Source organism: Podarcis vaucheri (assembly GCF_965113315.1).
Source record: "Podarcis vaucheri genome assembly, chromosome: 2".
NCBI classification, from domain to species: Eukaryota; Metazoa; Chordata; class Lepidosauria; order Squamata; family Lacertidae; genus Podarcis; species Podarcis vaucheri.
In genome coordinates, this window is record NC_138760.1 from 120,916,495 (window position 1) to 120,937,344 (window position 20,850).

At 39.8% G+C, this 20,850-nt stretch overlaps 3 protein-coding genes and 1 long non-coding RNA gene across 8 annotated transcripts in view; all 4 read right to left on the reverse strand.

The window, feature by feature from the left end:
• The window catches only part of NOTCH4 (notch receptor 4), a 151,716-nt gene that overhangs the window by 92,016 nt on the left and 38,850 nt on the right, over window positions 1-20,850 (reverse strand). The window lies entirely within an intron of this gene.
• LOC309523411 (uncharacterized protein) overlaps window positions 1-20,850 on the reverse strand; it is a 72,985-nt gene that overhangs the window by 11,812 nt on the left and 40,323 nt on the right. The gene's annotated exons all lie outside the window — the stretch shown is intronic.
• LOC309526286 lies at window positions 2,228-4,981 on the reverse strand. The gene is made up of 2 exons (XR_014216703.1): window positions 4,168-4,981; window positions 2,228-2,974 (listed from the first exon to the last, which is right to left on the reverse strand). It is a non-coding gene; the product is annotated as an uncharacterized lncRNA (long non-coding RNA).
• The window catches only part of LOC309523355 (uncharacterized protein), an 81,096-nt gene continuing 69,084 nt past the window's right edge, over window positions 8,839-20,850 (reverse strand). The window contains exon 3 of the mRNA XM_082207134.1: window positions 8,839-11,394. Coding sequence (XP_082063260.1) covers window positions 9,389-11,394 — 2,006 coding nt within the window. The 3' untranslated portion in view covers window positions 8,839-9,388. The remainder of the gene's footprint in view (window positions 11,395-20,850) is intronic.

A 20,850-nucleotide genomic window follows, 5' to 3' on the forward strand; every position in this document is an offset into this window, starting at 1 on the left:
GAAGGTTGGCTGTTCGAATCCCCGCGAAGGGTGAGCTCCTGTTGCTCTGTCTCTGTTCCTGCCAACCTAGCAATTCGAAATCACATCAAACTGCAAGTAGATAAATAGGTACCTGTTGTAAACAAAATCTGCCCTTATTCCCTTATGGGGGACACAAGAGCCCTTATAGAGTCCTTTGCTGGTTCTCCATCAGTGGGAGAAAATAACAGAGGCCAACCAGAGACTATTGAGAAGCAAAGCAGCTAGTAAGCCTGATCTTTATTGAACTGTTGCAACAGGTTGCTCCCCTCACAGTCAGGAGAAAGGAGGAGGACCCCGGACAAAGGTGTGCCTGCCATTATATAGCCCTTTTAAATTCCCTGCCCTGGAGCTCAAGACCACCCCTCCATACATCATATATACATCACAGAAGGGGTGTAACCCAAGACCACCCCCCACCAACATCATACTTACACCACAGAAAAGCTGGTCTACAACAGAACTTTGAATGTTGTTGTTTTTCCTGTCTGCCAGGTTATGTGATAATGCCTTATCTGATTGCCTTTCCTGGTAGTCTGGCCATTCCTTTGAGACGGTGATTACCCAATTCCTGAGACAATGGGAAGGTTCCCTCACCCCTCCCTCCTTGCAGAGAATACATTTCGTCAGTTTGGGAGTCAAAATGGTTTCAGGACGGTCTTCCTGTGCTGCTCCAGAGACATGGTCCACGTATCTATGTACGTGTTTGGTTGGTACAGTTATGAACATCTATTATATATAAAAGGGACACGGGTGGCGCTGTGGGTAAAACCTCAGCGCCTAGGACTTGCCAATCGCATGGTTGGCAGTTCGAATCCCCGCGGCGGGCTGAGCTCCCGTCGTTTGGTCCCAGCTCCTGCCCACCTAGCAATTTGAAAGCACCCTTAAGTACAAGTAGATAAATAGGTACCGCTTTCTAGTGGGAAGGTAAATGGCGTTTCCGTGTGCTGCTCTGGTGCCAGTTCGCCACAGCAGCTTCGTCACGATGGCCACGTGACCCGGAAGTGTCTGCGGACAGCGCTGGCTCCCGGCCTCTAGAGTGAGATGAGCGCACAACCCTAGAGTCTGTCAAGACTGGCCTGTACGGGCAGGGGCACCTTTACCTTTACCTATTATATATAAAAGGCCTTAAATTTTTTTATTACATAACACTCCAGCGGGAAGGTGAACGGTGTTTCCGTGCACTGCTCCAAATCGCCAGATGCGGCTTAGTCATGCTGGCCACATGACCTGGAAACTGTAAGCCGGCTCCCTCGGCCAGTAAAGCGAGATGAGCACCGCAACCCTAGAGTTGTCTGCGACTGGACCTAATGGTCAGGGGTCCCTTTACCTTTATGATTCTTAGTAGATACAATAAAATACCTAGAATGAGACCAGATAAAAAGGCAGCCCTGCTCTTGGTGGATGCGGAGAAAGCATTTGATGTTTCAGGGGCATTCATGCAAAAAACTTTGGAAATGACGAGTTTGGGTGGGAAAATATGTAGTGGCATAAAAGCGATTTATAATTCCCAAAAGGTCAGACTAATTATCAATGGTGAAACATCAGAACCTTTTAACATCTCTAAGGGAACAAGACAGGGTTGCCCTCTTTCTCCTCTCCTCTTTATCACACTTCTGGAAGTATATTTTAAAGCAATAAGAGAAGACCCTAGAATACAAGGAATTAAAGTTGGACAAAGGGCCTATAAGGTCAGAGCCTTCGCAGACAATCTAATAATTCCAACAGAAAACGCTCTAGAGCAGCAGTTCTCAACCTGTGGGTCCCCAGATGTTGTTGGACTACAACTCCCATCATCCCTGAGCTCTGGCCTTGCTAGCTAGGGGTGATGGGAGTTGTAGTTCAGCAACATCTGGGGACCCACAGGTTGAAAAAGGCTGCTCTGGGAAACCCAGGCAGATGGGCGGGGTACAAATAATAAATTATTGTTGTTATTATTACTATTTATTATTATTATTGTTGTTGTTGTTGTTGTTGTAATGTTGGAAAAAACAAGGCCAAGAATAAAATACAAAACTCAGACTTAAAGGGGAGGCTTTTCCCTTCCAGATCTCAAAATTTACTATGAATCAGCTTGTCTTACTCGGATTCAAGATTGGATTAAATTGGAGAAAGAAGAGGCAATAGAACTGGAAGGACATGACAACAGATTTGGTTGGCATGCATATTTGTGGTATGGGAAAACAAAAGTACACAAAGGACTCCACAATACAATAATAAGTTTTTAATAAAGGTATGAGGAAAATACAAAAAATTATTGGAACCCCAAACTCCATGGTGGCTATCACCCATTGAAGCACTATCACTTAACACATCAACAATGGAAGGAATACGGCCAACATACAGAGAATTACTAATAGAACAAGAAGGAAAGTTAAAATTGAAAGACTATGATGAGATATAGGAATATTTAGTGATGGTGATGAATATTTGTTGTAAGAAAGAAAATCAATAAAAATGATTATAATAAAAGGAAAGGAAAGGAAAAAGAAAGGCGTTTGGACAATTATCACGATTCAAAATTAATAAAGAAAAAACAAAACTCCTGGTAAAATAATTAGATATACAAGAAAAAGTAAAGTTAGAAATAGACTTAAAATTACAGAGCAAAGTATTTAGGAATTTGGATAACCATGAAAAACATTAATTTATAGAAAGACAATTATATTAAGGTATGGAGCAAAATTAGGAAAGACTTAGAAATCTGGAGTAAATTAAAACTCACGTTGTGGGGAAGAATTTCTACAATCAAGATGGTAGTTTTACCAAAAATGCAGTTCCTTTTTCAATCAATTCAGGTTCTTAATGGCTTAAAATGTTTTAAGGAATGGCACAGGTATTTGGCGAAATACATTTGGAAGGGCAAAAAACAACAACACAGAATTAAACTATTAACAGTAACCAAAAACAAAGGAGGGTTTGGAATGCCAGATTTTAGGATCTACTATGAAGTTGCCTGCCTGGGGGCCACCAGGTGGCGCGTTGGAAGATGGCTGACAATAACATCTCTCTGACCCATACAAGGTAAATAAGGGGCTGCTATGGGAGGTATGCAGTCTTCCTACCCCCCCAGGAGACGGGGGGCACTGCCTTGCCAGCGGTGTTCACAATGCACCCCCTGATCCGAGAGATGGGGCTGCCGAACACTTGGCACGAGCCCTCGATGAAGTCAGATCTTCCTGACGCCGATTCCAATTAGCGCGTGCTGGTTAGCTTCAGCTCGGAATTATAATTGGAAACATACGATTGGAATGAAGCTGAAGCACATATATCAAGTAATGTTCGAGAGATAAGAGTGCTGATTAATGGATCTCTGTGACCGGGAGTGACAGTTGGATAAGTAAATCTTCTGATGAATCACCACTAGGCGACTGTATGTTTGGAATGAAGGGGGGTGGTGGAGGAAAAAACTTTTTTTTTCTTTGCACGCTGAGATATTAATAACCCTTCACCCCAGATAGAAATAAGATAGTTGCATTTTTATTAATCACAAGCAGGAATTCAATAACTGTGTGGGATGGATTATAACAGGAGAGAGGATTGGTGAACAGTGAGAAAGAGGAAAATTTTAATGACGCAGTTAAAAAATGGCGTCTCGCCAAGACAGGCTTGCCAGAGAAAGAAGGACAGGGGGAGGAGAATCAGGATTATTCGAAAGAGAAGGAATGTTGGAACGCAAACTTGACCTGACAGAGCCTCCTGACTCATTTGATTTATTTGGCAAGCCTGAGAAAAGTAAAGGACAGACCGAAGATTAATTTTTTTATGGAAGCGCTGAACAGAGGCTGTCCCTGAGTGATATGATCTTTGGACAGTACAAAACCCACACAGAGGATGCCTGTTTTCAATCTGCTTGTGAAAATTATCAGAGATCACAAAGAAAGGAATATACGATAACAACAAGAAGAGAAAGAAAGTAATTAAAGGACTATCTGGATTGAACTGGATAGAACTGTGTAATTAAAGCAGTAATAAAAGTGATGTTTGGACTCGTTCAGAGTTTTGGACTCGTGCGGAGCTTGATGTATGGGTACCCCCAACAAAATTTAAAATTTGGCTGTATGATTTGAAACTAATGTGATTTGGATAATGTGATGTCATTGGCCTGTTAATAAAAATTATTTTTTTTTAAAAAAAAAGAGAAGTTGCCTGCCTGGTCTAGCTCAAGGAATGGATGATCTTGAAGAATACTAAATTATTGGATATTGAGGGCTGGGATAATATAGTGGGGTGGCACGGCTACCCGGGTTACAATAAAGCAAAAATCCACAAGGGATTCCTAAATCACATTATTAGGAAAGCCTTATATGAAGTTTGGGAAAGGAACAAAAAAATATTAGAACCAAAAACCCGATGGTGGTTGTCACCAATGGAGGCAGAGGCAGTAAAAAGAAAAAATATGGATTCAAATTGGTTGACGTATAAAGATCTTTTAGAGGAAGTAAATAATAGATTACAAATGAAAAAATAAGGCATACAGAAATAGGCTGGTTTCAATATCATCAATTAAATGCAATTTTTGAGGAAGACATGAATGTAATTGGATTTGATACAAAATTATCTGAAATAGACCAAAAATTGATTATAAATGATGATAAAAATTTATCCAAATGTATAAACTATTATTAAACTGGCACTTAAGAGACAAAGAGTTTAAAGATGTCATGGTCAAATGGGCACAAGATATCGGTCATTCAATTGATTTAGAAAAATGGGAAAACTTATAGAAAAGAAGAAGAGGAGGAGTTTGGATTTGATATCCCGCCTTTCACTCCCCTTCAGTAGTCTCAAAGCGGCTAACAATCTCCTTTCCCTTCCTCCCCCACAACAAACACTCTGTGAGGTGAGTGAGGCTGAGAGACTTCAAAGAAGTGTGACTAGCCCAAGGTCACCCAGCAGCTGCATGTGGAGGAGCGGAGACGCAAACCCGGTTCCCCAGATTACGAGACTACCGCTTTTAACCACTACACTACACCACACCACACCACACCACACCACACCACACCACACCACACCACACCACATAAGATTTACAGCATGTTATACAATAAAATAATTTTTTTTAAAAATGATGTACAGATGGTATCTTAAACCCTCGAAATTGGCTAAAATGTACCAAAACACCAGTGGAAAGTGTTGGAGGTGCAAACTTAAAGAAGAGAATTTCTTCCATATGTGGTGGACGTGCCCTAAAATTAAATAATTTTGAGATACCATTAATGAAGAATTAAATAAAAGGTTAAGACATACTTTTCCCAAAAAACCAGAAATGTTTTTTTGGGCCTATTAACAACAGACATCCCAAAAGAAACCAAAAGAATATTTTTGTATGCAGTAACGGCAGCCAGAATAGTAATGGCTAAAAATTGGAAAAGTAACATAACACCAACGAAAGAAGAGTTCTTAAATTGTCAGGATATCTTGAATTGGCCAGACTTATAGGTTTAATAAGAAGTTATTCTAATGAGAAAATAAGGAGAGAGTGGGAAGTCTTTATAAATTATACGAAGAGAACCGATTTCCAGATTCATACTTGGCTTAGTTTAGAATAAAAATCTCACAGGTAATTAGAATAATTCTCCAAAAAATTAATCATTACAGACAACCAGTGATATGAAGAATAAAGAGCCACATGGAGTTAGTAAGAAGTCATTCCCCCCCTTTCTTCTTCTTTTTTGGTGTTTTTCCCCCGTTCTTTTTCCTTTTTTGGAGAGAATATAGTGTTTTGTATTTTTGATTGCATATTATGTTTAGATCCTTGTAATTTAGTTTTTGCATTTTCTTCTGTTTTCTATTGTTTGTTCATTTTATTCAATGCTTGTTTGTGTGATGTCGAAGTATAAATTAAAAAAGAAAAAAAGAGGGTCATCAAATAGTATGGCCCCTCATTTTAGTTTGAGGACTATCCCTGCCTCTGGGTCTGGTGTCATTTGGATGGACACTGGAATCAGCAAGGGAGACCCACATGACCCGAAGGTGCTGCTATGCAATGCCAGGTCAATGATTCATAAGACCACTGCCATCCATGACTTGATTGTGGATGGAGAACTTGACCTGGCATGTGTAACAGAGACTTGGTGGGATGAAGCAGGTGGACCTGTCCTTGCCACTGCTTGTCCACCAGGTTTCTCTTACGCACAGCAACCCAAGTCATGTGGGCAAGGGGGTGGGTGGTTTGCAGTGATTTGTAGGAAGTCATTAATTTGCACCAGGCGTCCTATTGGGAAGACCCAGTTCTCTGAGCGCATATTCTTGAAGTTGGACAATAGGGGCAGTACAGTATTCCTTTTGGTGTACCGATCTCCCCGCTGCACCAAGGATTCCCTGCCCGAACTGCTTCAGGTTGTGGCAGATGTTCTCCTGGAGACATCTAGTTTGGTTATGCTGGGGGATTTTAACATTCACGCCGACACAACCTTACAAGGGGCTGATTGGGACTTTGTGGAAAGCATGGCCTCCATGGGCTGCCCCTAAATAAGTTTGGCCCAACTCAGTGTCACGGACATGCCTTAGACTTGGTGTTCACCTCTATGGATGTTGGTGATCTGACACTAAGTAAAAGCGAAACTAAAGAAGTGCCATGGTCAGATCACTTCCTGGTGCAACTGGACTTCTCCACAACCCTTCCCCTTTGCAGGAACGTGGGACCGATTTGGATAGTCCCCCAGCCACATAATGGATCCAAATGGTTTCCAGAGAGTGGTAGAGGATGTTTTATCCCATGTTGATGGCCTTTCAGCTGATTCCCTGGTGGCCCGTTGGAATGTGGAGTTAACCAGGGCCATTGACTGACTGGCTCTGAAGAGCCCACTCCGATTGCATGAAGCCCGGACGGCCCCATGGTTTTCCATGGATCTGAGGGCAACGAGACGGCTAGAGCGCCAGTGGCAGAAACCTCATTCTGAATCTGACCGGACACGGGTTAGAGCTCAACGTTGAGCCTACCAAATGGCAATAGCGAAGGTGAAGAAAACTTTCTTCACCCCCTCTACTGCATCTGCAGAAAACAGCAGCAGGGGACTCTTTCAGGTGGTTTGCAATTTAATGGAACCATCTGATCCAATGGGGCTTGGTACGGGCACATGATCTCCTGCAATGATTTTGCCACGTTTTTTGCAAATAAAGTCGCTCAGATTCGGAGAGGTAGACTCCTCCGTGGGAGCAGGGCGGGGGCTGGTGAGTGCTAGAGTTCTGTCTAGTCAAGTTGCGTGGGATCAATTCCAATCTGTTACCTCTGAGGATGTGGACACGGTGTTTGGATGAGTGAAACCAACCACCTGTCTCCTTGATCCTTGCCCATCCTGACTCATAAAATCTAGCCGGGAAGAGCTGGGCGATGGGCTCCGTGGGGTGGTGAATGCTTCTCTCTGTGAGGGAGCCTTCCCAGACACACTGAAAGAGGCAGTTACAGTGGTACCTCTGGTTAAGAACGTAATTCGTTCTGGAGATCTGTTCTTAACGTGAAGCACCACTTTAGCTAATCGGGCCTCCTGCTGCCACTGTATGATTTCTGTTCTCATCCTGAAGCAAAGTTCTTAACCCAAGGTACTATTTCTGAGTTAGCGGAGTCTGTAACTTGAAGCATATGTAACCCGAGGCACCACTGTATTAAAGTGCTTCTTAAAAAAAAAAAATATTTAGACCCAGCCAATACAGCCAACTATCGCCCAGTCTCAAATCTTCCATTCTTTGGCAAAGTGATTGACTGGGTGGTTGCTGAACAACTCCAGGGACACCTGGAAGATGTGGACCATTTGGATCCCTTCCAGTTGGGATTCAGGCCTCATCACGGGACTGAAACTGACCTGGACACGATGATTTCCGGCGGGGCTGGGAGCTGGAGGAACTGTTATACAGTGGTTCCACTCCTTCCTCCTGGGCCGTGTTCAGAAAGTGATGTTGGGGGGATGAGTGTTCAGACCCCTGAGCTCTCACTTGTGGGGTGCCTCAGGGTTCCGTCCTCTCCCCATCCTTTTCAACATCTACATGAAGCCGCGGGGAGAGATCAGGGGGTTTGCGCTGGGTGTTCATCAGTATGCGGATACCCAGCTCTACCTCTCTTTCAAATCAGAACCAGTGAAGATGGTGAAGGTCCTGTGTGAGTTCCTGGAGGTGGTTGGAGGATGGATGGCGGCTAACATCTTAAAGTAGAATCCTGACAAGGCAGATGTCCTATTTTTGTGAGACAGGGGGCAGGCAGGTGTGGAGGACTCCCTGGTCCTGAATGGGGTAACTGTGCCCCTAAAGGACCAGGTGCGCAGACTGGGAGTCATTTGGGACTTGCAGCTGTCAATGGAAGCGCAGGTCAATTCTGTTTACCAGCTCCATCTGGTACGCAAGCTGAGACCCTATCTGTCCACAGACTGTCTTGCCAGAGTAGTGCATGCTCCAGTTATCTTCCGCTTGGACTACTGCAATGCGCTCTACGTGGGGCTACCTTTGAAGGTGATCCGGAAACTGCAATTAATCCAGAATGCGGCAGCTAGACTGGTGACTGGGAGTGGCCGCCGGGACCACATAACACTGGTATTGAAAGACCAACATAGACTCCCATTGCATTTCTGAGCACAAATCAAAGCGTTGGTGCTGACCTTTAAAGCGCTAAACGGCCTCGATCCAGTATACCTGAAGTAGAGTCTCCACCCCCATCATTCTGCCGGGACATGGAGGTCAGCAGCAAGAGCCTTCTGGTGGTTCCCCCACTGTGAGAAGCCAAGTTACAGGGAACCAAGCAGAGGGCCTTCTCAGTAGTGGTGCCCTCCCTGTGGAATACCTTCCCAAAAGATGTCAACAGAAAAAAACAGCCACTAGACTATAAAAGACATCTGAAGGCTGCCCTGTTTAGGGAAGCTTTTAATATCTGGAGGACTATTGTATTTCAATATTTTGTTGGAAGCCACCCAGAGTGGCTGGGGAAATCCAGCCAGATAGGCGTGGTACAAATAAAAAATATTATTATTATTGAAAACACTGCCAATTTTTCATACATTTATATGGTTTCCGACCTGTATGAATTATCTTATGAATATTAAGGCCTCCACTCCCTCTGAAGCTTTTTCCACGTTTCATAAATCTGGCTTTCCCCATGTGAGTTAGCGGGTGTTTTCGAAGGTTCCATATTGACTTAAGCTTCTCCCTTTCGGAGTTTGCCAGTGTAATGTAAGTTTATCCTCCCAGTTGAAGCTCTTCCCACACTGAATACGTTCCAATGGTTTCTCCCCTGTATGAGTTAAATGGTGTATTCTAAGTGCTCTACTTTTGCTGAAGCTCCTTCCACATGACATACATTAAAATGGTTTTTCCCCCGTGTGTTAGCTGGTGTTTTATAAGGTGTCTATATGGACTGAAGCTCTTTCCACATTCAATACATTTAAATGGTTTCTTCCCCCGTGTGAGTTCGTTGGTGTATTCGAAGTGTTCCATTTCGACTGAAGCATTTTCCACATTCAATACATTCAAATGGTTTCTCACCTGTGTGAGTTCGTTGGTGTCTTCTAAGTGTTCCATTTCGACTGAAGCTCTTTCCACATTCCATACATTCAAATGGTTTCTCCCCTGTGTGAGATTGTTGATGCCTTCTAAGATCTCCACTTCCACTGAAACTCTTTCCACATTCAATACATTTAAATGGTTTTTCCCCTGTGTGAGTTTGTTGATGTATTCTAAGGTGTCCACTTCTACTGAATCTCTTTCCACATTCAATACATTTAAATGGTTTTTCCCCTGTATGAGTTCGTTGGTGTATTCTAAGGTGTCCACTAAAACTGAAGCTCTTTCCACATTCAATACATTTAAACGGTTTCTCCCCTGTGTGAGTTCGTTGATGTATTCTAAGGTGTTCACGTTGAATGAAGCACTTTCCACACTCAATACATTCAAATGGTTTCTCCCCTGTGTGAGTTCGTTGGTGTATTCTAAGTGTTCCATTTTGACTGAAGCACTTTCCACATTCAATACATTCAAATGGTTTCTCCCCTGTGTGAGTTCGTTGATGTATTCTAAGGTGTTCATGTTGAATGAAGCTCTTTCCACATTCGATACATTCAAATGGTTTCTCCCCTGTATGAGTTCGTTGGTGTATTCTAAGGTGTCCACTAAAACTGAAGCACTTTCCACATTCAATACATTTAAATGGTTTCTCCCCTGTGTGTGTTCGTTGATGTTTTCTAAGGTCTCCCCTTCCACAGAAGCTCTTTCCACATTCAATACATTTAAATGGTTTCTCCCCCGTGTGTGTTCGTTGATGTTTTCTAAGGTCTTCCCTTCCACTGAAGCTCTTTCCACATTCCATACATTCAAATGGTTTCTCCCCTGTGTGAGTTCGTTGGTGTATTCTAAGAGCTCCACTTCCACTGAAGCTCTTTCCACATTCAATACATTTAAATGGTTTTTCCCCTGTGTGAGTTCGTTGATGTATTTGAAGTGTTCCATATCGACTGAAGCACTTTCCACATTCAATACATTTAAACGGTTTCTCCCCTGTGTGTGTTCGTTGATGTTTTCTAAGGTCTCCCCTTGCACAGAAGCTCTTTCCACATTCAATACATTTAAATGGTTTCTCCCCCGTGTGTGTTCGTTGATGTTTTCTAAGGTCTCCCCTTCCACTGAAGCTCTTTCCACATTCCATACATTCAAATGGTTTCTCCCCTGTGTGAGATTGTTGATGTCTTCTAAGATCTCCACTTCGACTGAAACTCTTTCCACATTCAATACATTCAAATGGTTTCTCCCCCGTGTGAGTTTGTTGATGTCTTTTAAGGTCTCCTCTTTGACTGAAGCTCTTTCCACATTCTATACATTTAAATGGTTTCTCCCCCGTGTGGGTTTGTTGGTGTATTCTAAGTTTCCCACTTTCACTGAAGCTCTTTCCACATTCAATACATTTAAATGGTTTCTCCCCCGTGTGAATTCGTTGGTGTCTTTTAAGGACACCTCTTTCACTGAAGCTCTTTCCACATTCAATACATTTAAATGGTTTCTCCCCCGTGTGAATTCGTTGGTGTATTCTAAAGTGTTCATTTCTACTGAAGCTCTTTCCACATTCAATACATTTAAATGGTTTCTCCCCCGTGTGAGTTCGTTGGTGTATTCTAAAGTGTTCACTTCTACTGAAGCACTTTCCACATTCAATACACTTAAATGGTTTCTCCCCCGTGTGAGTTCGTTGGTGTTTTCTAAGAGTTCCATTTTCCATGAAGCTCTTTTGATAGTCAGTACATTTAAATGGTTTCTCCTCTATGTGAATTCGTTGATGTGTCCTCAGTCTTCCACTGTGACTAAAGCACATCCCACATTCCAGGCATTTAAACTGTTTCTTTGTTCTTCCCAATGAATTCAAAGATGGCTCCATAGAATTCTGGCCATCATCTTCCTCACCTGTTTGGGAGTGAGCAAGAATCCTGTTAAGACTTATTTAATGATCAGAAGATCGTAAATAAGGCTATAGAAACAATTGAAGAATATTTTAAGTGGAATTTAAATGGAGAAACCCCTATAGATACTGTGTGGGATGCAGGAAAGGCAGTTATGAGGGGATTCTTGATTCAGAAAAACAGTCAATTAAGAAAAGAAAAAGAGACAAAGAAAGAAGAGACTTTACTACAGATTATGGAAAATGAAAGAAAATTAACTATTAACCCTAGCGACGAGACCATAAAACAGAATTTAAAAATTTTACAAGCCAAATTCTCCACAATAATAAACCAAGAGATAGAGTGGAAAATTAAATCATTGAACCAAAAGAACTTTGAATCCGCAAATAAGATAGGGAAGTATTTGGCCTGGCAAATAAGAGAAAGGAAGAAACAAAATACGATTAGTAAAATAAGAGAAGGAGAAAGAATTGTGGAAGAACCAAAGGAAATAAAAAGGATATTTCAAAAATTCTACAAGGATTTATATAAAAGAGGAAACGAAACAGAACAAGAAATAGACCAATACTTGCAAAAATACCATCTAAAGCAAATCCCAAAAGAGGAAAAAGAGATATTAGACCAGAAAATCAGTCAAGAAGAGATAAAGAAGGCAATAAAAAAGATGAAAGCGGGGAAAGCGCCGGGGCCGGATGGCCTTTCGGCCAAATATTATAAAACACTAGGTAATCAAATATCCCCAGTGCTAGGCGAGGTGATGAATAACATACTGAGGGAAGGAAAGATTCCAAACACCTGGAAGGAAGCATATATTACATTGACTCCTAAAAAAGATGTAGATAATTTGGAAGTGAAGAATTACAGGCCAATTTCATTATTAAATAATGATTATAAATTATTCGCAGATATAATGGCGGAAAGATTAAAAAAGGTTTTGATTAATAAAATACATAAAGATCAAACAGGCTTCCTTCCAGGGAGACAACTACGGGATAATGTAAGAAATCTGATAGATATTATTGAATATTTGGATATGAAAATAGACAGACAGGCCGCTCTGGTTTTCATAGATGCCGAAAAGGCATTTGACAATATCTCATGGGACTTTCTAAGGAAAAGTCTAGAAATGATGGGAACAGGGGAAAAATTTAGAAGAGGGATAGAAGCAATATATAAGGAGCAGAAAGCAAAATTGGTAATAAATAACACCACTACGGAATATTTGAACATTTATAAAGGAACTAGACAAGGTTGCCCCCTATCCCCTTTATTATTTATAATAGTATTGGAAATACTCAACGAGAGACTGAGGGAGGCAACAGAAGTGAAAGGAATCAAGGTGGGAAAAAGGGAATTTAAAATTAAAGCATTTGCGGACAACATCGTACTGACTCTAGAAGATCCAAAGGAGAGCCTTACAAAAAATAGAGGAATTCGGAGGTGTGGCAGGATTCAAGGTAAATAAGATTAAAACTAAAATGCTGGTTAAAAATTTAAATAAGGAAGAGACGACAGAATTAGAACGAAAGGTGGAAATTATGGCAGTTAAAAAAGTGAAATATCTTGGAGTGTGGATTACGGCCAAAAACTTAAATTTATATAAGGACAACTATGAGGTCACCTGGAGGAATATAAAGAAAGATATGGAAATTTGGGGGAGGATGAAACTTTCCTTTTTGGGGAGGATAGCTGTGGTTAAAATGAACATCTTGCCTAGAATGCTGTTCCTATTTCAAACTATCCCAGTACTTAAAGGTCTAAAACAATGTAAAGAATGGCAGAAAGCCCTGGCGAGATACATCTGGCAGGGAAAAAGACCACGGATAAAAATGAAAATATTGATTGACAAAAAGGAAAGAGGGGGTTTTTCACTCCCAGACCTGAGCATTTACTATGAAGCAGCGTGTCTACTTTGGCTAAAGGACTGGATAAAACTGGAGAACAGAGATTTGTTGGACTTGGAAGGTTTTAACAATTGGTATGGGTGGCATGCATACCTCTGGTATGAGAAGGTGAAGGTCCATAGGGGCTTCTTAAACCATATCTTTAGGGGACCGATATATCAGGTTTGGGAGAGAAATAAAAACCTCCTTGAAAGAAAGACCCCCTGGTGGATCTCACCAATAGAGGTATTAACAATTAAGAAAACTAATATGGAAGGGGAAAATGCCACATACGAAGATTTGGTAAGAAAAACAGAACAAGGGCCCAAACTTAAACCTTATGAAGAGACCAAACATTTATTTACTGGTTGGTTACAATATCATCAGGTGAATGACTTGTTAAAAGAGGATAAGAGGAAAATAGGCTTTGATGACAAAAAATCAAGATTTAACATAGAGATAGTAGAAGGAAAGAACAAAACATTATCCAAAATATATGATATGCTGTTGGAATGGTACACAAAAGATGAGGAGGTGAAAGAAGCAATGATTAAATGGGCAATTGACTTTGGCTATAACATCGATTTTGAAAGGTGGCTGGAATTGTGGAACAGTAATATTAAGTTTACGGCTTGTATGGCATTGAGAGAGAATGTCTGGAAGATGATGTACAGATGGTATCTTACGCCGGTGAAATTGTCCAAAATGTATAGATTAAAGAATAAGACATGCTGGAAATGCGGTGAAGTGGGGGGAGACCTTTACCATATGTGGTGGTTATGCAGTAAGGTGAAGGCCTTTTGGGAATTAATTTATAATGAGCTTAAAAAAATATTAAAATACACCTTTCCCAAGAGACCTGAGGCCTTTCTGTTGGGAATAATGGGCAAAGAAATAAAAAGTGAGGATAAAATAATATTCCTCTACGCCACCACAGCTGCAAGAATTCTGCTAGCACAAAATTGGAAATCGGAAGCTGTACCTAGCATAAATGATTGGCAGATTAAAATGGTAAATTACGCCGAGCTGGATAGACTAACAGGCAGATTACGAGACCAAGATGAACAGAAATTCAAGAAAAATTGGAGTAAATTCTGGAATTATATTGGAACAGATTTATAAGATGATCTGGCGGGGAGAGAAAAACTCTATCAGCGACAATCTTAAGATTAAAAATAAATACGTAACCATGGAATCTATTAGAAACTTACCAAAAGGGTGGAGGGAAGTCAAAGACTCGACAGAGTATAAAACATTTTTTATCTTTATGATTTTGTATGTTCAACTCTTGTTTGCATAGAATGGGAAATGGGAATAATAATTTATGTTAATGTTAATTTGTTTGTTAGGTTAACTTGTTTGTTTATATATTTGTTTGTCCTTTATTAAATATGAATAAAAATTTAATGAAGAAAGAAAAAAAAAGACTTTCAGGAAAGACAAGAAAGGAACTGAACACATGTCAATCCCAGTATGCACCTTCTCTTATTTTAATACTGTCTCTTTTCTCCACTGTCCTCTCTATGTTCCAAACTTTTAGGAATGCAGATGAGATAATGGCAAGAACAACACATGATCACTCCATTCACACTTAATAAACTGCATTATTTTATAATCTATGGTGGAATTGGCGTCTTAGACACATCTCTGCATTTCTCCTTTCCTAGGGAGGAAATGAGCACTGGATCGAGTAGCAATCTCTCCTATGTCTAAGAAGTAAAACTTTAGTGTTACTATGCCACATGTAACTGTAAAATTATTGCACTAGATTAGAACAGGCACCCCCAAACTTTGCTCTCCAGATGTTTTGGGACTACAATTCCCATCATCCCTGACCACTGATCCTGTTAGCTAGGGACGTTGGGAGTTGTAGTCCCAAAACATCTGGAGGGCCAGGTTGGGGGGTGCCTGTATTAGAACATAAGAAGAGCCTGCTCATTTGGGCAAAGGCCCACCTAGTCCACCATCCTGCTCTCACAGTGGCCAGCTAGATGCCTGTGGGAAACCAGCAAGCAGGATTTGAGTACAAGAGCCCTCTGTCTTCCTGTGCTTTCCAGGAACTAGTATTAAGAAGCATTATTGCCTAGGACCACGAGGGCAGAGCACAGACATCAGTCCAATCCTCTTTTTTAAGCTATCCAAGTTGTTGGCCATCACTGTCTCCTGTAGGATGGAAGTCCATAGATTAAAAAAGCAGAAATACAACCAAGAACGCTTTCGGACCACAAATCAATAATTCTTGAACTAAAAGGCGAGAAGAATACTCCATTTAGAGTATTGCTCATATTTTGGGCAGTAGAATGAAAGGTGTTTTAGCAGAAAAAATTCATCACAAGCAGTCCTGCGTTCTACCAGGACATCAGATGAAGGAGAATATAAGGAATATAATTGAATAATTATTGAATATTTGGAACTAAGAAATGAGAAAAAAACGGCCTTAATGTTTATAGATGTGGAAACGGCTTTTGATAATGTTTCATGGGCTTTATGAAAAAGATAAAAGGAAAAAATGAATTGTGGGGAAGCATTTGGGAGAGGAATTGATGCAATTCATTCTGACCAACAGGCCATGCTGATTGTTAATAAGGTTATAACAGAAAAGTGTAAAGTGTAAAAGAGGACAAGAGAAGGATATCTCCTATCACCATTATTATTTATTTTGGTATTAGAGGCCTTGGCGAGAGAGAAAGAGTGGAGAAATTTATTAGAGGTATAACAGTAGGTTATAAAGCATATAAATTAAAAGCTTTTACAGTTGACCTTGTAATTACAGTGAAGGATCCCAGAAATACTCCAGCAAAGGTGTTAGAAAAGATACAGGACTTCGGGCAGGCCGTAGGCTTTAAACTAAACAAGAATAAGATTACCGTATTTGCTCTATAGGACGCACCTTGTTTTAGAGGGGGAGAACAAGAGAAAAAAATTATCCCCCACTCTGCGCAGCGCCCCTTCAGCGAAGCGGCAGGAGAAACGGAGCCCCTTCCATTTCTCCTCCCTCTTAGCTAAAGGGGCGCTGTGCCTTAGCTGAAGGGGCACTTACCCTTCAGCGAAAGGAATCCAAAGCCTCCGGAGCGCAGCAGGATCACCCGCTGGGGTTCCTTTTTGACAGCTAAGAATATTAATATTTTTAAAGACAATTACGAGAATGTGTGGAAAGAAATAAAAAGAGCTTTAGAGATATAGGGAAGAATGAATTTATCATTTTGGGGAAGAATAGCAGTAATAAAAATGAATGTATTGCCAAAAATGTTATTTTTATTCCAATCAGTCCAGGCAATAGGCAACGCAGGATGCTTTGAAAAATGGCAAGAAGATATATCTAGGTTTTTCTGCAAAGGGAAGAAACCAAGGATTAAAAATAAATTATTAACAGATGTAAGAGAGGGAGGAGATTTCGCCCTGCCGGGTTTGAAACTTCATTATGAAGCATCCTGTATCTGCTAGAACCTGGAATGGATTACATTGGAAAACACAGAAACTGTACTTTAGATCTGAAAGTACATGAATTATGGATAGCATGCATATTTATGGTAGGAAAAGGATAAGGTGCATAGAGCTTTTCAGAATCATATAGGAAGAAAATCAATTTTTAGGGTATGGGAGAAGTATAAAAAATTGCTTGAGTAAAAAACACCCTGGTGGCTTTCCCCCTTGGAAGCAATATCTCTGAAAAAAATTGAATATGAGAAGTAATTGGCCAACTTATAGAGAGCTGTTAACTGAAGCTGAAAACCAACTGAAATTAAAAGATTTTGAAGAGATAAGGGAAGCTGTAACTGACTGGTTACAGTACCATCAACTAAACATTATCTTTAAGATAGACAAAAACTGTATGGCCTTTTAGTGTATTTCCTGGAATATTAATGGTTTGAACAGTAAACTGAAAAGGAACAAAGTAGAATGTACCTTGAAAGGAAAATGGGATATAATATGTCTACAAGAGACCCATGTATCTAAAGATCATATTCGGGTACTAAAAAACAAGAACTTGGGTCTGGAGTTTATAGCCGCAGCGGCAGAAAAGAAAAGAGGGGTGGTAATTTATGTAAAACCAGCGTTAAGTCCACAACTAATATTTCAAGATGAGGAAGGTAGAATAGTAGGTGTAGAAATACAAATAAATCAAGAAAAGATAATAGTGGTAGGAGTGTATGCTCCAAATAATAATAAATCCAAATTTTACAGAAAATTGGAAGAGAAGCTTTGGGAATATGAGAATGGAAAGATAATTATGATGGGAGATATGAATGGAGTTATATCTATTGAAATGGATAGAACCGAGGGGGGGGGGAATCAAACTCAGGCAGACTAGCATTATCGCTCTTCCAGTTGACTGCTAATCTTAATTTGTTTGATACCTGGAGATTGAAGCACCCCACTGAAAAGGATATTACCTATTTTTCCGAAAATAAAAAATCGGGAGGGAGAATAGACACAATTTGGGGCTCGAAAAAATTGACATTGAGCTTGGTAAAAGCAAAGATTCTGAATAAATCTCTCTCAGACCATAATCCCGTTACTATACACATAAGATTTAAAAAACATACGAGAGGGAGGTGGAGGATGAATGATGAGGTTTGGAGAGATGAGCAGAAGGTGATTAAAATGAGGGAATTGTTGAAGGAATTTTTCAAAATTAATGAGAGACATGGGACAGACAGGGAAATCATCTGGGATACCAGTAAAGCCTATATGAGAGGAATTGGAATACAACAAATGGCAAGAATAAGGAAGGATAAAGCAAAGGATACTATGGAAATAAATAAACAGATAAGGGAGAAGGAAAAAGAACTGTTGAAAAATCCAAAACAAGAGAGCATAATCCAGAATATTAAAATTTTACAATCCCAATTAAACAATTTAATAAACAAAGAGGTAGAAAATAAGATTAAATGGACAAAACAAAGGTATTTTGAATCGGCAAATAAACCCGGTAAAATGTTGTCCTGGCTAACAAAGGAGAAACAAGTGGATAGGGTTATAAATAAGATTATTGAACAAGGAAAAGAAATTACAGACCTGGACCAAATAAAAATGATGCTTAGGAATTTTTATAAAAAATTATACGAGTTGGAAGACAAAGATGAGAATAAAATTAAAGAGTATGTAAGAGAAAACAAAATCCCTGAAATAGATGGCAAGGAATTAAGTAATTTAAATTCGTGCATAAGCTCAGAAGAAATAAGAGAGGTGATAAGGAAAATGGAAACTGGGAAATCACCAGGCCCAGACGGAATACCAAGTACATATTATAAGAAACTAGAAGATGTAATAATACCTAGACTTAAAAAGATCATGGATGAGATAATGGAAGAAGGGAAAATTCCTGACTCTTGGCGCGAAGTGTGGGTAACCTTATTACCAAAACAAGGAATGGACCCAAATATTATAAAGAACTACAGGCCAATTTCCCTACTGAATATTGATTACAAAATTTTTGCAGGTGTGTTAGCAAATAGATTGAAATAATGTTTGAACAGAGTAATAGGCAGGGACCAGAATGGCTTCTTACCGGGGAGACAGATAAAAAATAATACAAGAATAGTGATTGATCTTCTAGAATATATTGATATGAAACCTAGCAAGAAGGTGGCAATGTTATTGGTAGATGCGGAGAAAGCCTTCGACAGTGTGGCCTGGAATTTTCTGGTCCGCACTGTGGAAAGTTTGAAACTTGGGAACAAAATTTTGAATGGTATTAAAGCGATATATGAAAACTAGAAAGCTAAGTTAATAATTAACTTTCCAAATTGAAAGAGGCACCAGACAAGGATGCCCTCTATCCCCACTTTTGTTTATTATGACGCTGGAAACACTCCTAATAGCGATAAGAAAGGACCCAAAAATCAAGGGGATTAGTCTAGGTAATAGACAATATAAAGTTAAAGCATTTGTGGACGATGTAATGTAAACAGAAAACCCAGAAGAAAGTATACCAGAAGCACTAAAGAAATTGTCTGAATATGGAAGAGTATCAGGCTTTAAGTTAAATAAAGAAAAATCTAAATTATTAACGAAAAATATGGGGGTAAACGAACAGGAAGAATTGGAAAGAGTAACAGGCCTTTAAATTACCACGAAAGTTAAGTATTTAGGGATCTGGATCACAAATTTAAAAATACCAATTTGTACAAGGATAACTATGCGAAGAAGTGGAAGGAAATAAAAGGACATCTAAATAAATGGAATAAATTGAACTTGTCCTTATGGGGAAGGATATCCTTGATAAAAATGTCAATTCTACCAAAAATGCTCTTCCGTTTCCAGACAATCCCAATAATTATCGGTACAAAATGTTTTAAAGGCTGGCAAAGGGATCTTTCTAATTTTATCTGGCAAGGTAAGAAGCCAAGAGTAAGGTTCAAAGTACTGATGGAGCCTAGAGAAAGGGGCGGGTTCGCAGTCCCAAACCTCAAGCTGTATTTTGAGGCTGCATGCATGACATGGCTGAAAGATTGGATGTTACTGACAGATACTGAAATCTTAGACCTGGAGGGCTGGGACAAAGTTTTCGGGTGGCATGGCTACCTGGGTCACGATAAAATAAAAGCACATAGAGGATTCACTAATCATTTGGTGAGAAAGGCCCTATTCGGAGTCTGGGAAAGAAATAAAACAATAGTAACAGCCAAAACTCCCTGGTGGCTATCACCTCTAGAGTCATCAGCCTTGCATAGAAGCAACATGAAAGATAGCTGGCTAACATATAGGGAACTCGTAGAAGAGATAAAAGATTGCCCAACAGTAAAGAAATTTTAAGAATTAAAAGAGAGGGGGTGAATTGGTTAGAATATTTCCAATTAAAAACAATATTTGAGAAGGATAGTAAGCTTAATGGGTTTGATAAAAAAAATATTGGTATGGGAAAAAGAAATTTTATATAATAACCAACAGAATCTCTCAAAAATATATAAACTGTTACAAAATGGGAAAGTAGAAAAGGAGAAAAAAGGAGACGCTATTAAAAAATGGGAACAAGATCAGGGCCACCCAATTGAATATAATGAATGGGGAAGACTATGGACAAAAAATATAAATTTTACAGCATGTTACTTAATAAGAGAGAACTATATGAAAATGTATCACAGGTGGTACCTTGCACCAGAAAGGCTTGCAAAAATGAATAAAACATACAATAATAAGTGCTGGAGATGCAAGATACAAAAAGAAACCTTCTACCATATGTGGTGGACATGCCCCGAAATTGGGAAATTTTGGAGCATGATCCACGAAGAAATAAAGAAAATATTAAGAATATCATATAGTAAAAGGCCAGAGGCATTCCTTTTAGGAATTTTAAATGACAATACCCCAAAAGACAAAACTAATGATTTCTTATTATTTCTTCTTATTATTATTATTTTCTTATTATTATTATACGCAACGTCTGCAGCAAGAATCCTGGTGGCTAAGTACTGGAAAGGGAATCAGTTACCCACTAGGGGAGAGTGGCTATGTAAGCTCTCAGAATACTTAGAATTAGCCAAATTGACAGATATAATAAGACAAAAACCCAAAAGTGAAGTAAAAAAAGAATGGGAGTGCCTAAATGAATACCTCAAAAGTCAAGGTTCAAG